Here is a 20,555-nt window from a genome sequence, read left to right as displayed (position 1 = left end):
GCCGAGTACACAGTACACTAACTGTAATTACCACAGCTACCTGTGGTATAGGATCAGCAGAGCACAAGCAATTGGGGTAGCTTTAAGTGCACACTGTGCAAAGGACACAGGAACAAATCTAGCTACACTGAATACAGTGTATATATATTGTGACAGAATGTTGCCCTGCCAGGGTCTAGAAGGAGGATGTGACCCAGAATTCTCAACCAGACGGGTTGAGGGGTCCCAGGGAGAATGTATCATGAAGAGGAAACTGGCCTTTCAGTTTCCTCAGTGTTTTTTAAAGTGCACTTTGGGACCTGGAGCTCAGTGAGTGAATGACTTGTATAGCGCTACCTATACGAACTGAATCGCCTCTGGGCACTTTCTTGCCACCAGAGTCCATCTGCAGCTTTTTTATTTTTATTTTGCATGGTCCTTTACCCCATAAGGTCCTGACACGCTTACAAACACATACAACATTGACATACACGTATATTAGGGGCAATTTTTTGTTTTTTAGACAAGGTCTAATTAACCTACCAGCATGTCTTTGGAGTGTGGGAGTAAACCGGAGTACCTGGAGGAAACCCACACCGACACAGGGAGAACATGCAAACTCCAGGCAGAAGGTGTCGTGGTCAGGATTTGAACCAGCGACCCTATTGCTGCTAGGTGAAAGTGCTAACCACTACACCACTGTGCTGCCTCAGGGATTTCTGAGAGATCCGGGTGGGATGGAATCCCTAGTCCTGGATCCTGATTTTGAGAACAGCCAGCATACTGATTGGTCAGGTGTGTGCTGGGCTTTTAGTAGTGACCTGACCATGGTTCTGGGCTCCACCCCGGCAGATAGGAAGTCTGAGTACCAGGAGTCAGGAGGGCTCCACGGGGGAGCCAGCTGTGTGCACCAAGGTGGTCAGTGACAGACAAGGGCCCGGAGTGTAAGGCCAGAGCAGCAGTGCTGCAAGTGAGAGCCTACTAGGCTGAATGTAATTTTGTTGATGAAAAGGAATGCTGAAACCCCTGCAGCGAAACCTATCTTTGTTGGACTTTCTTTTAATAAAAATGGGTGGAAGGATTATACTGCAGACAGACTGATCTGGGGGGAGGTGGAAGGATTATACTGGGGGACAGATTGACCTGGGGCGAGGTGGAAGGATTATACTGAGGGACAGACTGACCTGGTGGTTGGGGGATTAACTGTGGGCAGACTGACCAGGGGGGAGGTGGAAGGGTAATACTGGGGGGAAAACTGACCTGGGGAGGTAGAAGGATTATACTGAGGGACAGACTGACTTGGGGAGAGGTGGAAGGATTATACTGGGGGACAGACTGACCTGGGGGGAGGAGGAAGGATTATACTGGGGAAAAAACTGACCTGGGGGGAGGTGGAAGGATTATACTGGGGGACAGACTGACTTGGGGAGAGGTGGAAGGACTATACTGGGGGACAGACTGACCTGGGGGTTGGAGGATTAACTGGGGGCAGACTGACCTGGGGGGAGATTGGAGTATTATACTGGGGGACAGACTGACCTGGGAGGAGGTGGGAGGATTATACTGGGGGACAGACTGACCTGGGAGGAGGTGGAAGGATTATACTGGGGGACAGACTGACCTGGGAGGAGGTGGAAGGATTATACTGGGGGATAGACTGACATGGGAGGACGTGGAAGGATTATACTGGGGGACAGACTGGGGGAGATTGGAGGATTATACTGGGGACAGACTGACCTGGGGGAGGTGGAAGGATTATACTGGGGACAGACTGACCTGGGAGGAGGTGGAAGGATTATACTGGGGGACAGACTGACCTGGGGGAGGTGGAAGGATTATACTGGGGGACAGACTGACCTGGGGGAGGTGGAAGGATTATACTGAGGGACAGACTGACCTGGGGGAGGTGGAAGGATTATACTGGGGGACAGACTGACCTGGGGGGATTAAATGGGGACAGACTGACCTGGGGGGAGGTGGAAGGATTATACTGGGGACAGACTGACCTGGGGGAGGTGGAAGGATTATACTGGGGACAGACTGACCTGGGAGGAGGTGGAAGGATTATACTGGGGGACAGACTGACCTGGGGGAGGTGGAAGGATTATACTGGGGGACAGACTGACCTGGGGGAGGTGGAAGGATTATACTGGGGGACAGACTGACCTGGGGGAGGTGGAAGGATTATACTGAGGGACAGACTGACCTAGGGGAGGTGGAAGGATTATACTGGGGGACAGACTGACCTGGGGGGATTAAATGGGGACAGGCTAACCTGGGGGGAGGTGGAAGGATTATACTGGGGGGTAGACTAACCTGGGGAGGTGGAAGAACTATACTGAGGGACAGACTGACCTGGGGGTTGGGGGATTATACTGGGGGACAGACTGACCTGGGGGGAGGTGGAAGGATTATACTGGTGTAAAGACTGGCCTGGGGGGATTAACTGGGGCCAGGCTGACCTCGAAAGATTATACTGGGGGACAAATTGACCTGGAGGAAATTATTATTTTGGGGGGCAGACTGACCCGGGGGAAGGATTATACTGGGGGACAGACTAACCTTGTTTTATTTAAACATGCCCCTTAAAACCCTCCCACCATTTACACAATTTTGCCACACTCACTATTCACCCTGGCACACTATACTTGCTGCATTCGTCTTTTACTTGCTGTTCCCAAAGATACCCTAGGCTTTTTACAATACTAGCAATGTCCCTAGCACATGAAAACCATTCTCACTTTTTTTTTTATCAAGCAACGGGGCCAAAGTTATTATCTTGCATGCAGGCCTACCGATTTTATAAAACCCCTGTGTGTGTGTGTATATGTGTGTGTGTGTGTGTGTGTAAGGGGGGGAGGGTGATGTGAAGGTGGGCAAAGGACACTACTGGGTGGAGGGGAGGCAGGGGACCCTACTGTGATACACTGTGTTCATCATGCTAATTTTTTTTTTTACTTTGCTGGGGAAAAAGAGGAAGTAAAACCCGTCAGGGCTTACATCCTCTTTAATCCTTGGCAAGTTGGCAGAAATGGTAATTGGTAATGGAGTGGGCACCACTTTTTGTTCTCCATAGAGCCAATGATTTACTCATCAAGACTCATCCCTGTTTCTCATTAATATGGCCAAACTTGGAAAAAATCCGATAAAATATTTTCCTTACAGACGTTTTTACTTCCTTATTTCGAAGGCTGTAAATAAATGGATTCAACAGCGGAGCAATGACCGTATACATCACAGCAACCAACTTGTCCTCATCCTTTCCATAACTTGATTTGGGCCTCAAGTACATAAAGAAGACTGAGCCATAAAAGATTGTAACCACTATTAGGTGAGAAGTGCAGGTTGAGAAAGCTTTCTTCCTCCGGGACATTGAGCTGATGTTCAGGATTGTTGATATGATCTTGACATAAGAGATTACTGTCGGTATAAGTGAACCAGAAGCCATTGCTCCACCAATTATGAACACGATAAGTTCATTGAGCCACGTGTCCTTGCAGGCCAGCTTTAATAATACGGGGACATCACAAAAGAAGCTGTTAAGTTTGTGAGAATTGCAGAACGGGACGGAGAACGTGAACATGGTGTGAATTAAAGCATTTGACGCGCCGATAATCCATGACCCGGCAATGAGCTGAACGCAGGTTCTCTTGTTCATATTGATGGTGTATAAAAGTGGTTGACATATGGCGTTATATCGGTCATATGACATGGCTGCAAGAAGGTAGAACTCAGTGCCGGCCAAAAACAAGACGCAGTACAACTGAGCAGCACATCCATAGAAAGAGATCCATTTACACTCCGATAGAAGATCTGACAACATTTTGGGAGAAGTTGATGAAATGTAAAAGATTTCTAAAACAGAAAAATTAGCCAGAAAGAAGTACATGGGCTTGTGGAGGTTGGGGCTCAATTTATAGACCAGTATGATGAAGATGTTTCCAGCTAGTGTAATTATGTACATACAAAGGAAGACAATAAAAAGAAAAACTTCAGGAATCCCAGAAATTCCCACAAGGTAAAAACCTGTCTTTAAATTATGAGTTTCATTATTCATGGCTGTTCTTTGTTCTGAGAAGGAAGAAGAGAATAAACATATAACAATTACATGCTGAAAAATGAGATATCATAAACGTATGTGTTCCACGTCAGTACATTGACCTCCCCAGGGCTAGACTAATGAAGAGTCAGGAGGGGCGCCCCCTGTGGTTGGGGCAGAGGGCACAGCTGGGGCAGGAGCCTCTCCTGGATCTACATTATCCCGACCATCTGCGATGCTCTGCTGGACTGGATGGTTACAATGACAGCTCAAGCCTTCCCTTTACATTGTGGGATCTCACATGGTTCACACAACTTTTATCCAAGATTCAAACACTTTTATCATGTATTTTTTGGAAAATGAATAAAAGTTGTTCTGAGTCTTTGTGAAAAGTTTTAAAAATAGACCCCCCCATTGTGCTTTAAAAAAAATCACAGAAAAAATGCTATTCTAGATGTAGCACTGACCCCTGAAGGAGCTGCTGGTTTGAATTGGGCTCACCGTTCCCTTCTCCTCCTCGATCTGTGTCTCGGGGTTCCCGTGGTAGGTGGCCCAGTAAACTCAGAGACTGACCACAGATCCACATAAAGGGATTTTTATTTGCAAAACGTAGACAACGAACAGTCTCTCAAAATAGGATCAGAGGGTTAGGAAGGAAGTTCAGGTGCTCTTAGTGTCAAAGTCAAGAATGAAGAACTCTCTTACTTTGACTGAATCCAGAGAACAGCCAATCACAGCTGGATGTTCACTCAAGTTGGATAGTCCCTCTCCCCCAACAAGGTGCTTTAGTCAGGAACAAGTCTCTGCCACAGACCTTGTTATAGAAAATACAGGAACAAGTCTCTGCCACAGACCTTGTTGTAGACTTCAGGAAACTAACACTTATAGAAAACTCGTGTGATACCTGGATCTTTCAGCCAGCTTGGCGATACCCACAAGACAGGATTCACTTGGTTACTTCAGCCCTTCCAGGGTCTTGCCAAAAAGCCATGTAAAACCATACGCGGCCTTCTAAAGGGTCCTCCCCTGGATAGCTTGGAGCTACTGGTCCTCTCCAACTACCGGAGACAGCACCGGACCACCTCGGAATCCTTCGCTAGTTTCCTTGCCTCAGGCTAGCCAGCCCCGAAACAATAAGTCGGGTGGATCTGCACCCCAGGCCATAGCCTTCCTGGGGGCTGGTCAGGAGGACCAGGACCATGGAGTCAGAACATACTTCTGGACCGGAACCCCAAACCACGTTACGTCCGCATATTAAGTACCCTCTCCCAGAAAGCACAGCCAGAGTGACACTCCTACTGGGCGGGCTTCGAAACAGAGTAAACTTAAAGCACCCAACTAGACTGTGGTTCCATGCCTGCCAGAAGAGACAGTGCCCCTTGTGGCCAGGCTGAACATCCTATAGTCCAGTCAGACTGATGCTAAAGTCCAAATTTAGAACAATTGTACCCAAAGCAAACTGCAGTTCAGGTATAACCTTAACTTTCAAAAAGCATAGCGCGTGCTCTTCAGGAGCCGGCGCTACATAGAAAACAAAGAAGAGAAAAGCTCACCTATCTTTAATAAAAATTAATCAACATTACAGCGAGGAAGCTTTCATTTGAAGAAAGATGAACAGCATAGACCAGCCTTTTCCAGGCACAATTTCGTCCGGGGTGCCTTGGCCAAATGCCGGAAAATAACCCAAAAGTTGCATTGGGTGTATGAAGCCTGTCTTTTAGTTACACAAAGCCACTGGTTTCAGTGTGCACCATTACAACTCTCCAGCCACCAGCATCCTAACAACCAATGACATTATTAGTTGATAAGGAGGACATCAGGCACTTGCATAGCATCTTGGTTTGCCCTCTCCATCAGCACTGGGGTCACATTAGCTGAGTGAGGGAGAAGAGAAACATTGGAATACTAGTCAGTACCTGTGTGCAAAGGTGTATTTGCTTTGGAAGAATAAATCACCTCTAATGTTGGGTATTCTACCTGTGTGGACGTTGCGTTCTGTAGTTTAGTTTTTGGTTTTAATCTTATTTTATTAATGATTTCAGCTATAAAAAACAAGGCTTAAATTTATGATGAAGAAATATTCCATTGTAACAAGCAAAAAAATCAATTCAAAGTACGATATACCGTATATTTATTGAGTTCTAAGAGTGTACCTTCCCGAGAAAAAAATTTGCCTCAATGTATAATAAGGTCAGATAACATAGTTAAAAATGAAATAGTCATATATTCCACAACTGCATGGGGGATACACAATTGGGCTCATTATTCACATTACTTATACATACTAACAAATCAAAGGAGAAAAAAAAAAGACACCCCATCATGGCTAGTTTTTTACATTTTAGATTGGGATGTCTTGAGATTGTGGATAATTTTAAAAGGGCGCCTTCACTGAAAAAAGGTTGATAAACACTGGCATAGACATTTCTCTCATGATAGGTTCCCTTAAATCTGAGGAGACAGCTGGTGCCATTTTCAGCAGGTCTGTCACAGGGCTTTAACTATATATCTTCATCTACAACACCAGCCCAAATCTTCTTTTCAACTGAAACTTTCCCACTTCCCCAATCCCATGCTTTCCACTTTGGGCAATGCATCAGCTTCTTAACCACTACAATACCGGGGGGCACTTTGGCCCCCTTCCTTCCCAGCCCAATTTTCAGCTTTCATTGTTCTCGCAATTTCAATGACAATTGTGCGGTCGTGCTACACTGTACCCAAATTAAATTTTTATCATTTTCTTCGCACAAATAGAGCTTTATTTTGGTGGTATTTATTCACGACTCCGTTTTTTATTTTTTGCGATATAAGCGGAAAAAAAGCGGAAATTTGGAAAAAAATAAATATTTTATTTTTTCTATTTTAAAAGAGAAAATTGAGTACTGTCCGTGATACTTTTTTTATTTGCACTAACATACAATTTTTCAGGACAAGCTTTCGGGGTATGTCCCCTTCTTCAAGGTCCAAGCAGTACTGATTTACAAATTTTTAGGCAGAATGTAAAAAAAAAAAAAAAAAAAAAAAAAACACCTCTGAGGGAAAGAAGAGAAAAAAAAAAAAAAAAAAAAAAAAACCACATACAAATCAATGGAAATAAAGATAACAGCAGAGTTAGTGAGATAAGACGGAGGGAGAGCTATGGAATGGAGGGGGGGGGGGGGTGCTAGTCACAGAGGGGGGTTGTAAAACTTTAGTATAATGGGTAAGGAAACCTATATCTAAATTCAGGCCATTATTTTTGGTGTCAAAAAGAATTATCATTCTTAGTTCAAAGGTTTTCCTTTCCTGGATATTTTTTTTTTTCTCTCTTTTTTTTCTCTTCTTTCCCTCAGAGGGGTTTTTTTTTTTTTGTTTTTTTTTTACATTCTGCTTAAAAATGTGTAAATCGGTACTGCTTGGACCTTGAAGAAGGGGACATACCCCGAAAGCTTGTCCTGAAAAATTGTACGTTAGTGCAAATAAAAAAAGTATCACGGACAGTACTCAATTTTCTCTGTCACAATTGCACTAATACGGCTACAATCACATTAAGTTCTATTTTAAAAGATCCAATAAAATCGAATTTTGTCATAAATTTAAGCCAAAATGTATTCTGCTACATTTTTTTGGTAAAAAAAATTCCGTTAAGTGTATAATAATTGGTTTGTGTGATCACGGACATATGTACATAAATGATCATGTACATATGTGTGCAGGTGATCACGACATATGTGTGCAGATAATCATTGGCCCATGTGATTTTAGTGGGACATATGTGGGGGGACATGTTTTTTTATTTGGGGACATGTCTTTTTATTATTTGGGGACATGTGTATTTTGGGGACATGTGTGCTTACACATTGGTTTGGTGATCAGTGAGTAAAAAGCTGTAAAAACAGCTCAAACTCACTGATCACCAGCCGGCTGCAGCGATCTGCTCTCCTCTCCTCAGCGACGACTTCCGTGTGAGGAGAGGAGAGCCGATTGCCTAGCAACCGGATGTTTGTTTTGATCACATGACAGCTGTGATTGGACACGGCTGTCATGTGATCAGGAGGGCCAATCACAGAGCCCTCCTGCCGATCCGAGATGCACCGTATCCGGGTGACACGAGCGCATTGGGATCGCGACGCTGCACGGGCACATGCGCGCGCGATCCCCCTCCTTCTGAAGGACGTTCCTGAACGTCCAGTCAGAAGAAGGCGGCTCTCACCCGGCCGTATATGTACATTGGCTGCGTGGGAAGTAGTTGAAGGTCACATGCAGATAGGAATGTAAGAGATTCAAACCAACCATTACAGACCAATTGCTCCTGGAAGGCTCCTATAAAATCTCGGACATCTATAAACCTCTTCTACGAAAGACTACCCTCCTACTGACATCCTCATCTGTGGCCAACTGGGGAAAAGATTTCCCAGATGTGGAGTTAGTGGACAAAATCTTACAGGGTTTCAACAAATTCCAAGAATTATTTCTCAAGGAAATATGGAGAGAAACTCAACTAAAGATCATCCATTGAGCCCACATACCCTTTCGCTCTTCCAAAAAAGAGCAGAGCAATGCCAATTGCCCCCTCTGCCACCAACCGTGGCCTTCCTTGACCCACCGTTTCTGGGTGTGCTCCTACATTTCCACCATCTGGGATCAGGTCATATCCTACATCTTTGAAGTAACCCTGCCGAAAATGCCCAAGGACCCACTGCTTCGAATTTTTGGACATTGAGAACCCCAATTGCTGCCATAGTCCCAAATTACAAATACCAATGCAATTCCAAATACTCGCTCCCACCCCCCACCCCCCCCAACAGGGACTGGTCTTTTATTTGTCTCCTAATTGCACAGAGAACCATATTTAAGAACTGGACTTCATCTCACTGTCCCAATATCTCTCAAATCAAACAAGAGCTCATATTCCTAATATTCAAAAACGGACTTAACACTGACTTCAAACATGAAAGATCTCAAGCTTGCTATTTTATAGGGCGTTGTTTAGCGTAGTTTAGTTTCTCTCATTAAGTGTTCCTTAGTCAAGTATTTGTTTTTTCCCTTTTTATTATACTCAATAATTATTCATAATTTATAATGGTTTTATTTGATATTGTGAATTCTTTCTGTAAAAAGAAAATTTCAAATGATAACAATGACAATTGTCTGTTTTCATCGAACAACCTGAGATCTCCCATAACTAAAAGTGACCGCGGACCAGAAGACAACCCCCTCGCAAGCCGCTTTCATTTCAGCTTCCTGGTGACTCCAATGCATTTTGCCTGAATATAATGATATTTTTCCCTGAAATTTTGGGGAAATTAAAACGCAATTTTTTCCATTATCTCTAAATCAGTGCAGTTCTCAGAAGGAAGGGCAGGGATTTGTATTACAAGGCAATTCTATGTGATGGGTTCTGGACTTCGCAGCCCAGTGTCACTAATTTCTAGTAAGTCCTGTCCTGGCTCTTCTAGTCTCAGGAATTAGGGACACTCGGCAGGTAAGTCCTGTCCTGCCTCTTCTAGTCTTAGTAGGAGTTAGGGACACACGGCAGGTAAGTCCTGTCCTGCCTCTTCTAGTCTTAGTAGGAGTTAGGGACACTCGGCAGGTAAGTCCTGTCCTGGCTCTTCTAGTCTTAGTAGGAATTAGGGACATTTGGCAGGTAAGTCCTGTCCTGGCTCTTCTAGTCTCAGGAATTAGGGACACTCGGCAGGTAAGTCCTGTCCTGCCTCTTCTAGTCTTAGTAGGAGTTAGGGACACACGGCAGGTAAGTCCTGTCCTGCCTCTTCTAGTCTTAGTAGGAGTTAGGGACACTCGGCAGGTAAGTCCTGTCCTAGCTCTTCTAGTCTTAGTAGGAATTAGGGACATTTGGCAGGTAAGTCCTGTCCTGGCTCTTCTAGTCTCAGGAATTAGGGACACTCGGCAGGTAAGTCCTGTCCTGCCTCTTCTAGTCTTAGTAGGAGTTAGGGACACACGGCAGGTAAGTCCTGTCCTGGCTCTTCTAGTCTCAGTAGAAATTAGGGACACTTGCAGGTAAGTCCTGTCCTGTCTCCTCAAGTCTTAGGAATTAGGGACACTCGGCAGGTAAGCCCTTTCCTGGCTCTTCTAGTCTCATTAGAATTAGGGACACTCGGCGGGTAAGTCCTGTCTTGGATCTTCTAGTAGTCTCAGTAGAATTAGGGACACTCGGCAGGTAAGTCCTGTCCTGGCTCTTCTAGTCTCAGTAGAATTAGGGACACTCAGCAGGTAAGTCCTGTCCTTGCTCTTCTAGTCTCAGTAGAAATTAGGGACACTCGGCAGGTAAGTCCTGTCCTGTCTCTTCAAGTCTTAGGAATTAGGGACACTTGGCAGGTAAGTCCTGTCCTGTCTCTTCAAGTCTTAGGAATTAGGGACAATCGGCAGGTAAGTCCTGTCCTGTCTCTTCAAGTCTTAGGAATTAGGGACACTCGGCAGGTAAGTCCTGTCCTGGCTCTTCTAGTCTCAGTAGAATTAGGGACACTCTGCAGGTAAGTCCTGTCCTGGCTCTTCAAGTCTTCGGAATTAGGGACACTCGGCAGGTAAGTCCTGTCCTGGCTCTTCTAGTCTCAGTAGAATTAGGGACACTCTGCATGTAAGTCCTGTCTTGGATCTTCTAGTAGTCTCAGTAGAATTAGGGACACTCGGAAGGTAAGTCCTGTCCAGAAGGGCTCGGGGCGAGAGGATTGAAAAGGAACATAGCAGAGGGCCAGCATGATAGGTGGGATAAGGGTGCTCAGTAAGGGTTAAGTTAAGAGGTTAGAAGTGTGGAGCTGGAGGGGGGTGGCTAAGGAAAGTAAGCAGGCGGGGAGGGTTTAGTTTATTTAATGAGGAGGAGGGGTTCCCGGGCAGCATGGCGGGGAGCGCCAGGCAAGTGGAAGTTTGCCGCCCATCCTCCCTGAGTTTTTCTTTTCAGGTGCAGTTTATGGATACGTCATGGCAGCGGTCTGTTGGCGGTGGTGGTGGTCTTGTATGGTAGTAAATAACCCAGGAGATGGAAGTGTGGGGGACTCATTAGTGCCATGGGCTCTCTTGGTGGACAGCTAACACGGGTTAGCTGAGGATAGTAAGGTGGACACTGCGGGGAATGAGTGGTCTCCGGGCTGAGGTTATCACGGCTGGGGGCCTAGTACGTTAGCCGGTGTAGTGTCATATTTTGCTCCCCATCATAGAACGCTCCGGAAGTGACGTTGCGGCCAGAAATTTTGCACTGCGCATGCGCGATGCGTTCCAAATGCTTGCATCATGCGTTCCAGAGGATTTCCGACAATGTAGTTCAGTGAAACCGTCAGATAATGTCACGGGAGTGAGGGGAGGTAATCGTGACATTAACTTTAGACAGAGCGGAGAGCGGCGGAGAGAGAGCGGGTAACTGTGGCTCAGGGAGGGGATTACCTCCCCTCACTTCTCTGACATTATCTGACGGTTTCACTGGTCTGCATTGTCGCAAATCATTTGGAACGCATGGCGCAAGTGTTTGGAATGCATGGCGCATGCGCAGTGCTAAATTTCTGCCCGCAATGTCACGTCCGGAACATTCTATGATGGGGAGCAAAATATGACACTACACCGGCCCTCAATGTAGAAGTGGAACAATATTTGGGGAAGGGCCGTACAAGACCACCAGGTGAAAACTGATACTTTGAGTTTGTTGTTATGGTTAAAGTTTTATATATATTTCATATTTGTAAATAAAAGGCTGCTATGGCCAGTTATACCCGAAGTAAAGAGTGGTCTAGTTATTATAGGTAAGAAGATGGGGAATAAAGTTGGGGGGTATAATTAAATGGCGGCAATCATTATGAAAGGAGGTGTACATCTTATCTACACTGGTCATGGCTCTTCTAGTCTTAGTAGGAATTAGGGACAATCGGCAGGTAAGTCTTGTCCTGTCTCTTCTAGTCTTAGTAGGAATTAGGGACACTCAGCAGGTAAGTCCTGTCCTGGCTCTTCTAGTCTCAGTAGAATTAGGGACACTCGCCAGGTAAGTCCTGTCCTGGCTCTTCTAGTCTTAGTAGGAATTAGGGACACTCGGCAGGTAAGTTGTGTCCTGGCTCTTCTAGTCTTAGTAGGAATTAGGGACACTCGGCAGGTAAGTCCTGTCCTGGCTCTTCTAGTGTTAGTAGAATTGGGGTCACTCATTTGGGGGGTGTCACTGTGCTGCCATGTTCGCCCCCCAGGAAGAGATAGACATTCATGTAGTAGATTGCAGGAAATGTTCCCTCCTTTGTAGATGTGATCATAACTTTTACATAATCCAATAAATAGACGCCGATTGAATGTTTTACCCAAGACGTGCGGCTGAACACATTTTGGCCAAAATCTGTAAAATTCTGTTTATTTTTTTTATAACGGTGGTAGAGTGGTACCCCACCAGCAGAAGGACGCAGGCTGAGGGGCTCCAGGGGAGTTGTTTATTTGGCAGGAAACTGGCTCCACCCTCCCGAGGGGTCCAGGCAAGCAAGGGAGACGTGTGCATGTCAGAGCAGACGGAGGGTCCAAGCCTGTGGGCTGGAGAAGTGCCGAGGTACAGAGCGTACGGGAACTCCGTTATAGAGCCCAGAGGGACGAAGCCTGAGCAGCAGTGCTGCTAAAGAGAGCCAGGTGGCTTGGTATTTTCTGTTCAACTTACAGTGTTTGCTGTGGAAAGCTGATACCCCTGTGTGGGCAACCCTTCTGTTATTGGACTTGTTTTCTTTTTCATTTCATAAAAGTGAGCCAACAAGCCCTTAAATGGCATGACTGGCGTGGACTCTGCTCACTGGTGTGCTCTACACAGAGGATAAAGAACCCCCAAATATCACATAACAAAAAGTAGAAAATATCATTGTTTCTTCAAAATTCATCAAATCATCAAATTCCACCAAAAGAAATCTCTGTTTGTGGGAAGAAAGGATGTAAATGTTGTGTGGGCGCAGCGTGGCACCACCGCCCAATCACCAGCTAAAGGAGTGCCGTGCCGGATTGTAAAAAGTGCTCCGGTGATTACGAGGCAAATCCTTCCAGGGCTGAAGGGGTTAAAGTGATAATAAGCTCTGCAGGTGAGTCTCTAATAACACTTACCTGTAGGGACTGCAAATATTTCCTACAGCTGCGCAGTTTAGAAGATATTTACCACAATCAACGCCATCGGCGAGTGATGTCATCGCGGCTCCGGCCAATCACAGTGCCGGATCCGGAAATAAGGCTGGGTTCACACTGCTGCGATGCGGGAACGCTGCAAATCTACTGCGGGTTCCCGCATCGCATGCCTCCCGGCGGCAGTCCACACTGCCCTATGCGAACTGCTGGGAGGGTCAGTGAAAAGTTAATGACACCCCCAGATCAGTTCGCATATCGCAGTGCGATCTGCAAACTCGGACAGGAATCGGATCGCATGGTGTGAACACCCATGCGATCCGATTCTGCTGCAGACCTGTGCGAGTTTGGGCCGGATGTGATGCGAATTCAGCCATACTATCTGTATGGCTGAACTCGCATCGCACAGAGATCGGATGTGATTTGCAGTGCGGTGCGAATCACATCCGATCTCGTCACCGCAGCAGTGTGAACCCAGCCTGACTGCGGGAGACATGTCGCCAGTCACAGCGGTGTGCCGGGACCGCTGCAACTGGCTTTGATCAAAGGTAAGTATTTCACAATGAGCGACTATGCGATACCCACCACACATTACACCATCCCCCACCCTCCATATAAACCATTCCCCACCCTCCATATACACTCCTTCCTAATCCCCCAGCCAATCAGAGATCTGCATCTTGTATTAGCATAGTACCTGGTGATCCTGCCATGAAGGTTGTTCCGGCACTTCCTGTTTTGGGGTGACCGCGCTGTCCTTTGTTCCCCAATGGGCTCCAGTTTAGTTTCTCATACACGGGGCTTTAGCATCCCTGTTTTCCATCCCAGCCGAGTTTCTTTAGTAAAAACATCAATAAAAGAAAAGACTTGAGTTTCCTTATCATTTATTTTCGAAGCAGAAATAAAGATTTCAGTACAGATTGCAGAAGGAATAAAAGAGACGATTGATTGTTTTCTGGAGAGAGGGTGGAGTGTTGATCTGGGGAACGTTCGTCAAGCAGTGGTGCTGAATGCGTTGCAGACAGAAGGATGTCTGGGGCTCATTTTATGAAGATTTTCCATCCGCTGGGAGATTGTAAATCTTCTTGTTGGTAAATCCCGAGGTGAGGATTTGCTCTAATCACCATGTACAATAATAGATGTGCCCCCCCCCCCCGGGGGAGGGATGATAATAATAAGACGTGGATGAGATACAAACCGTTATTTTATTATTACAAGTCTGATAAGAGCTGGAAATGGGGCCATTGCAGAGTTGGGTTGGCACCAAGCCTACAACCCCTGTCAGTTCTTTATTTCTTTCCTTTATGACCCAAGCGGTCGTATTCCCTAAAATAAAAAACTGTTTTCTACTGACCTGATCTATGCGATGGTATTTCCCAGAGCGACCCCAAACTTCCCCGTTTAATATGTCGGGGGGGGGGGGCTCTATAGGGCTATATATGCTTCTATTTTGGGCTTGGGGAGTCCTGAGGGATTGGCCAATTTCCCCTCTCCTCCTCTTCTGGTGGTAAGAACAGAGAAAATCCCCCCAAGGGACAGACGATAGGGGTCCTAATCCTTCCCCGAGACAGACGATGGGGGTCCTAATCCTTCCCCGAGGGACAGACAATGGGGGTCCTAATCCTTCCCCGAGACTGACAATGGGGGTCTTATTCTTTCCCCAAGGGACACACGATGGGTCCCCTAATCCTTCCCCAAGACAGACAATGGGGGTCCTTATCCTTCCCCGAGGGACAGAAGAAGGGGGTCGTAATCCTTCCCTGTGGGACAGACGACAGGGGTCCTAATCCTTCAATGAGGAACAGATGAGGGGGTCCTAATCCTTCCCCGAGGGACAGACGATGGGGTTCTAATCCTTCCCCCAAGACAGACAATGGTGGTCCTAATCCTTCCCCGAGAGACAGATGATGGGGGTCCTAATCCTTCCCCGAGGGACAGATGATGGGGTCCTAATCCTTCCCCGAGAGACAGATGATGGGAGTCCTAATCCTTCCCTGAGGGACAGACGATGAGGGTCCCAATCCTTCCCCCAAGGGACAGACGACGAGGGTCCCAATCCTTCCCCTAAGGGACAGACGATGAGGGTCCTAATCTTTCCCCGAGGGACAGACAATGAGGGACCTAATCTTTCCTTGAGGGACAGACGATGAGGGACCTAATCCTTCCCAGAGGGACAGACGATGGGGGTCCTAATCCTTCCCCAAGGGACAGACGATGAGGGTCCCAATCCTTCCCTGAGAGACAGACGATGGGAGTCCTAATCCTTCCCTGAGGGACAGACGATGGGGGTCCTAATACTTTCCCGAGGGACAGACAATGAGGGTCCCAATCCTTCCCCGAGGGACAGACGACAGGGGTCCTAATCCTTCAATGAGGAACAGATGAGGGGGTCCTAATCCTTCCCCGAGGGACAGACGATGGGGTTCTAATCCTTCCCCGAGAGACAGATGATGGGAGTCCTAATCCTTCCCTGAGGGACAGACAATGAGGGTCCCAATCCTTCCCCGAAGGGACAGACGACGAGGGTCCCAATCCTTCCCCCAAGGGACAGACGATGAGGGTCCTAATCTTTCCCCGAGGGACAGACAATGAGGGACCTAATCTTTCCTTGAGGGACAGACGATGAGGGACCTAATCCTTCCCAGAGTGACAGACGATGGGGGTCCTAATCCTTCCCCGAGAGACAGATGATGGGGGTCCTAATCCTTCCCCAAGGGACAGACGATGGGGTCCTAATCCTTCCCCGAGAGACAGATGATGGGAGTCCTAATCCTTCCCTAAGGGACAGACAATGAGGTTCCCAATCCTTCTCCGAAGGGACAGATGACGAGGGTCCCAATCCTTCCCCCAAGGGACAGACGATGAGGGTCCTAATCTTTCCCCGAGGGACAGACAATGAGGGACCTAATCTTTCCTTGAGGGACAGACGATGAGGGACCTAATCCTTCCCAGAGTGACAGACGATGGGGGTCTTAATCCTTCCCCAAGGGACAGACGATGAGGGTCCCAATCCTTCCCTGAGAGACAGACGATGGGAGTCCTAATCCTTCCCTGAGGGACAGATGATGGGAGTCCTAATCCTTTCCCGAGGGACAGACAATGAGGGTCCCAATCCTTCCCTGAGATACAGACGATGGGAGTCCTAATCCTTTCCCGAGGGACAGACGATGGGGGTTCTAATCCTTCCCGAGGGACAGACGATGAGGGTCCCAAGCCTTCCCCGAGAGACAGACGATGGGAGTCCTAATCCTTCCCCAAGAGACAGATGATGGGAGTCCTAATCCTTTCCCGAGGGACACAGCGATGGGGGTCCTAATCCTTCCTTGAGACTGACGATGGGGGTCCTATTCCTTCCCCAAGGGACAGACGATGGGTGCCCTAATCCTTCCCCGAGACAGACAATGGGGGTCCTTATCCTTCCCAGAGGGACAGAAGATGGGGGTCCTAATCCTTCCACGAGGAACAGATGAGGGGGTCCTAATCCTTCCCCGAGGGACAGACAATGGGGTTCTAATCCTTCCCCCAAGACAGACAATGGGGGTCCTAATCCTTCCCCGAGAGACAGATGATGGGGGTCCTAATCCTTCCCCGAGGGACAGACGATGGGGTCCTAATCCTTCCCCGAGAGACAGATGATGGGAGTCCTAATCCTTCTCTGACGGACAGACGATGAGGATCCCAATCCTTCCCCCAAGGGACAGACAATGAGGGTCCCAATCCTTCCCCCAAGGGACAGAGGATGAGGGTCCTAATCCTTTCCCGAGGGACAGACGATGAGGGACCTAATCTTTCCTTGAGGGACAGACGATGAGGGACCTTATCCTTCCCAGAGGGACAGACGATGGGGGTCCTAATCCTTCCCCAAGGGACAGACGATGAGAGTCCTAATCCTTCCCTGAGAGACAGACGATGAGGGTCCCAACCCTTCCCCAAGAGACAGACGATGGGAGTCCTAATCCTTCCCCGAGAGACAGACGATGGGAGTCCTAATCCTTCCCGAGGGACAGACGATGAGGGTCCCAATCCTTCCCTGAGAGACAGACGATGGGAGTCCTAATCCTTTCCCGAGGGACAGACGATGGGGGTTCTAATCCTTCCTGAGGGACAGACGATGAGGGTCCCAAGCCTTCCCCTAGAGACAGACGATGGGAGTCCTAATCCTTCCCCAAGAGACAGACGATGGGAGTCCTAATCCTTTCCTGAGGGACACAGCGATGGAGGTCCTAATCCTTCCTTGAGACTGACGATGGGGGTCCTATTCCTTCCCCAACGGACAGACGATGGGTGCCCTAATCCTTCCCTGAGACAGACAGTGGGGGTCCTTATCCTTCCACGAGGGACAGACGATGGGGTTCTAATCCTTCCCCCAAGACAGACAATGGGGGTCCTAATCCTTCTCCGAGAGACAGATGATGGGGGTCCTAATCCTTCCCCGAGGGACAGACGATGGGAGTCCTAATTCTTCCCCGAGGGACTGACGATAGGGTCCTAATCCTCTAATCCTTCCCCGAGAGACAGATGATGGGAGTCCTAAGCCTTCCCTGAGGGACAGACGATGAGGGTCCCAATCCTTCCCCCAAGGGACAGACGATGAGGGTCCTAATCCTTCCCCGAGGGACAGACGATGAGGGTCCTAATCCTTCCTTGAGGGACAGACGATGAAGGACCTAATCTTTCCTTGAAGGACAGACGATGAGGGACCTAATCCTTCCCAGAGGGACAGATGATGAGGGTCCTAATCCTTCCCCGAGGGACAGACGATGGGGGTCCTAATCCTTCCTTGAGGGACAGACAATGAGGTACCTAATCCTTCCCCAAGGGACAGACGATGATGGACCTAATCCTTCCTTGAGGGACAGACTATGCGGGTCCTAATCTTTCCCCAAAGGACAGACGATGGGGGTCCTAATCCTTCCCTGAGAGACAGACGAAGGGAGTCCTAATCCTTTCCTGAGAGACAGACGATGGGAGTCCTAATCCTTCCCCGAGAGACAGACGATGGGAGTCCTAATCCTTTCCCGAGGGACAGACTATGGGGGTTCTAATCCTTCCAGAGGGACAGACTATGGGGGTTCTAATCCTTCCCGAGGGACAGACGATGAGGGTCCCAATCCTTCCCTGAGAGACAGACGATGGGAGTCCTAATCCTTTCCCGAGGGACAGACGATGGGGATTCTAATCCTTCCCGAGGGACAGACGATGAGGGTCCCAAGCCTTCCCCAAGAGACAGATGATGGGAGTCCTAATCCTTCCCCAAGAGACAGACGATGGGAGTCCTAATCCTTTCCCGAGGGACACAGCGATGGGGGTCCTAATCCTTCCTTGAGGGACAGACGATGGGGCTACTAATCCTTCCCCGAGGGACAGACGATGAGGGTCCTAATCCTTCCTTGAGTGACAGACGATGGGGGTCCTAATCCTTCGCTGAGGGACAGATAATGGGGGTCCTAATCCTTGCCTGAGGGACAGATGATGGGGGCCCTAATCCTTCCCTGACGGACAGACGATGGGGGTCCGAATCCTTCCCCCGAGAGACAGACGATGGGGGTCGCAATCCTTCCCAGCGAGAAAGATGATGGGGTCCTAATCCTTCCCCGAGGGACAGACGATGGGGCTCTTAATCCTTTCCCGAGGGAGAGACAATGGCGTCCCTAATCCTTCTCCAAGGGACAGACGATAGGGATCCTAATCCTTCCCTGTGAGAATGATGATGGGGTCCTAATCCTTCCCAGTGAGAAAGATGATGGGGTCCTAATCCTTCCCAGAGGGACAGACAATAGGGGTCCTAATAATTCCTTGAGGGACAGACAATGGGATACTAATCCTTCCCGAAGGGACAGACGATGGAGGTCCTAATCCTTCCCCTAGAGACAGACGATGGGGGTCCTAATCCTTCCCCGAGAGACAGGTTCACCTGGAGCCCCATCAGAGCCAGACAAATAGAAGAAGCAGTGGGGCAAGGGAGTCAGGCTTAGCGGGCACAGGCAGTCCGGTGGGCAGACCCACCATCAGGGGGGTACAGCCAACATGGACACAATGGAATTACTTAAAACCGGGTGAGAGTCTGAAAAAGTTTAAGGTGCGCTGTCCACAGGGGTCGGTTTGAATCCAACTACAACACTACTTGCATGGAGTTTGCATGTCCCTCCAGTACCTGCTTGGCTTTCCTCCGGGTACTTTGATTTCCTCCCACACTCCAAAAAATTATTGGTAGGTTAATTAGCCCAAGTATGCATATGTATGAATGTGAGTGAGGGATCTTAGATTGTAAGCTCCTGGGGGGACGGGGACTAATGTGATGTGTGTACAATACATATGAAAAGTGCTGTGTAAATTGAATATGAATCCACCCCTCACCACTAGGGATGAGCCGAACACCCCTCGGTTTGGTTTGCACCAGAACCAGCGAACGGACCGAAAATTCACGCAAACTTAAAGTCTATGGGACTCGAACGTTCGAAATCAAAAATGCACATTTTAAATGCTAATATGCAAGTCATTGTTCTAAAAAGGGTTTGGGGACCCGGGTCCTGCCCCAGGGGACATGTATCAATGCAGAAAAAAGTTTTAAAAAAGGCAGTTTTTTGGGAGCATTGATTTTAATGACACTTAAAGCGGAGGTCCACCCTAAAGTGGACCTCCGCTCATCGGAACCCTCCCCCCCTCCGGCGCCACAATTGGCACCTTTCAGGGGGGAGGGGGGTGCAGATACCTGTACAGTACAGGTATTCTGCACCCACTTCCGGGATAGCTCTCTGCGGAAAGGGGCGTAGATTACGCCCCTTTCCGCAAGTGCCCGTCCCTTTCTGCAAGTGCCCCGCTGCCTGCTGGGAAACACACAGATCCCAGAGGCAGCGGGGACCATCCTTATTGCGCAGCGCGATTCGCGCATGTGCAGTAGGGAACCGGGAAATGAAGCCGAAAGGCTCCACTTCCTGATTCCCATACCCAAGATGGCGGCGGCAGCACCCGACAAGACGATCTAGAGATCGGCTTCGGGTGCCGACATCGCGGGCGCGCTGGACAGGTAAGTGTCACTATTTTAAAAGTCAGCAGCTGCAGTATTTGTAGCTGCTGGCTTTTAAAAAAAAAAAAAACGCGGAGTCCCGGCGGACTCTCGCTTTAAAGTGAAAAAAAAAGTTAAATATTCCTTTAAATATGGTGCCTGGGGATGTCTATAGTAGGCCTGTGAAGTGGCCTGTGTTTCCCATGTTTAGAACAGTCCCTCCACAAAATGACATTTCTAAAGGAATAATAGTAATTTAAAACTGCTTGCGGTTTAAATGTAATGTTTGGTCCCAGCAATATGGATGAAAATCAATGAGAAAAATGGCATGGGTACCTCCCCCCCCTGCCCATTACCAGCCCCTTTGGGTCTTGTATGGATATTAAGGGGAACCCCGTACCCAAATTTTAAAAAGGAAAGGCGTGGGTCCCCCAGGCCCTATATACTCAGAACAGCAGTATACAGGTGGTGCAA

At 48.1% G+C, this 20,555-nt stretch overlaps 1 protein-coding gene across 1 annotated transcript; it reads right to left on the bottom strand.

Annotated features, from left to right (window-relative positions):
- Nucleotides 1–2,188: 2,188 nt before the first annotated feature.
- Nucleotides 2,189–14,098, bottom strand: LOC143933315 (olfactory receptor 5G29-like). Its single transcript, XM_077456189.1, has 2 exons — nucleotides 13,773–14,098; nucleotides 2,189–4,050 (listed from the first exon to the last, which is right to left on the bottom strand). Exons 1-2 carry the CDS (start codon nucleotides 13,786–13,788, stop codon nucleotides 3,080–3,082), a joined length of 987 nt encoding a protein of 328 aa, XP_077312315.1. The 5' UTR covers nucleotides 13,789–14,098; the 3' UTR covers nucleotides 2,189–3,079.
- Nucleotides 14,099–20,555: the final 6,457 nt, after the last annotated feature.

This window comes from Lithobates pipiens, unplaced genomic scaffold (genome assembly GCF_037356315.1).
Source record: "Lithobates pipiens isolate NorthernLeopardFrog02 unplaced genomic scaffold, aLitPip1_a1.2 Scaffold_27, whole genome shotgun sequence".
In the NCBI taxonomy this organism is placed as follows: domain Eukaryota; kingdom Metazoa; phylum Chordata; class Amphibia; order Anura; family Ranidae; genus Lithobates; species Lithobates pipiens.
Note: the sequence above shows the minus strand (reverse complement) of the source record. Positions and strands in the feature narration are given on the sequence as shown.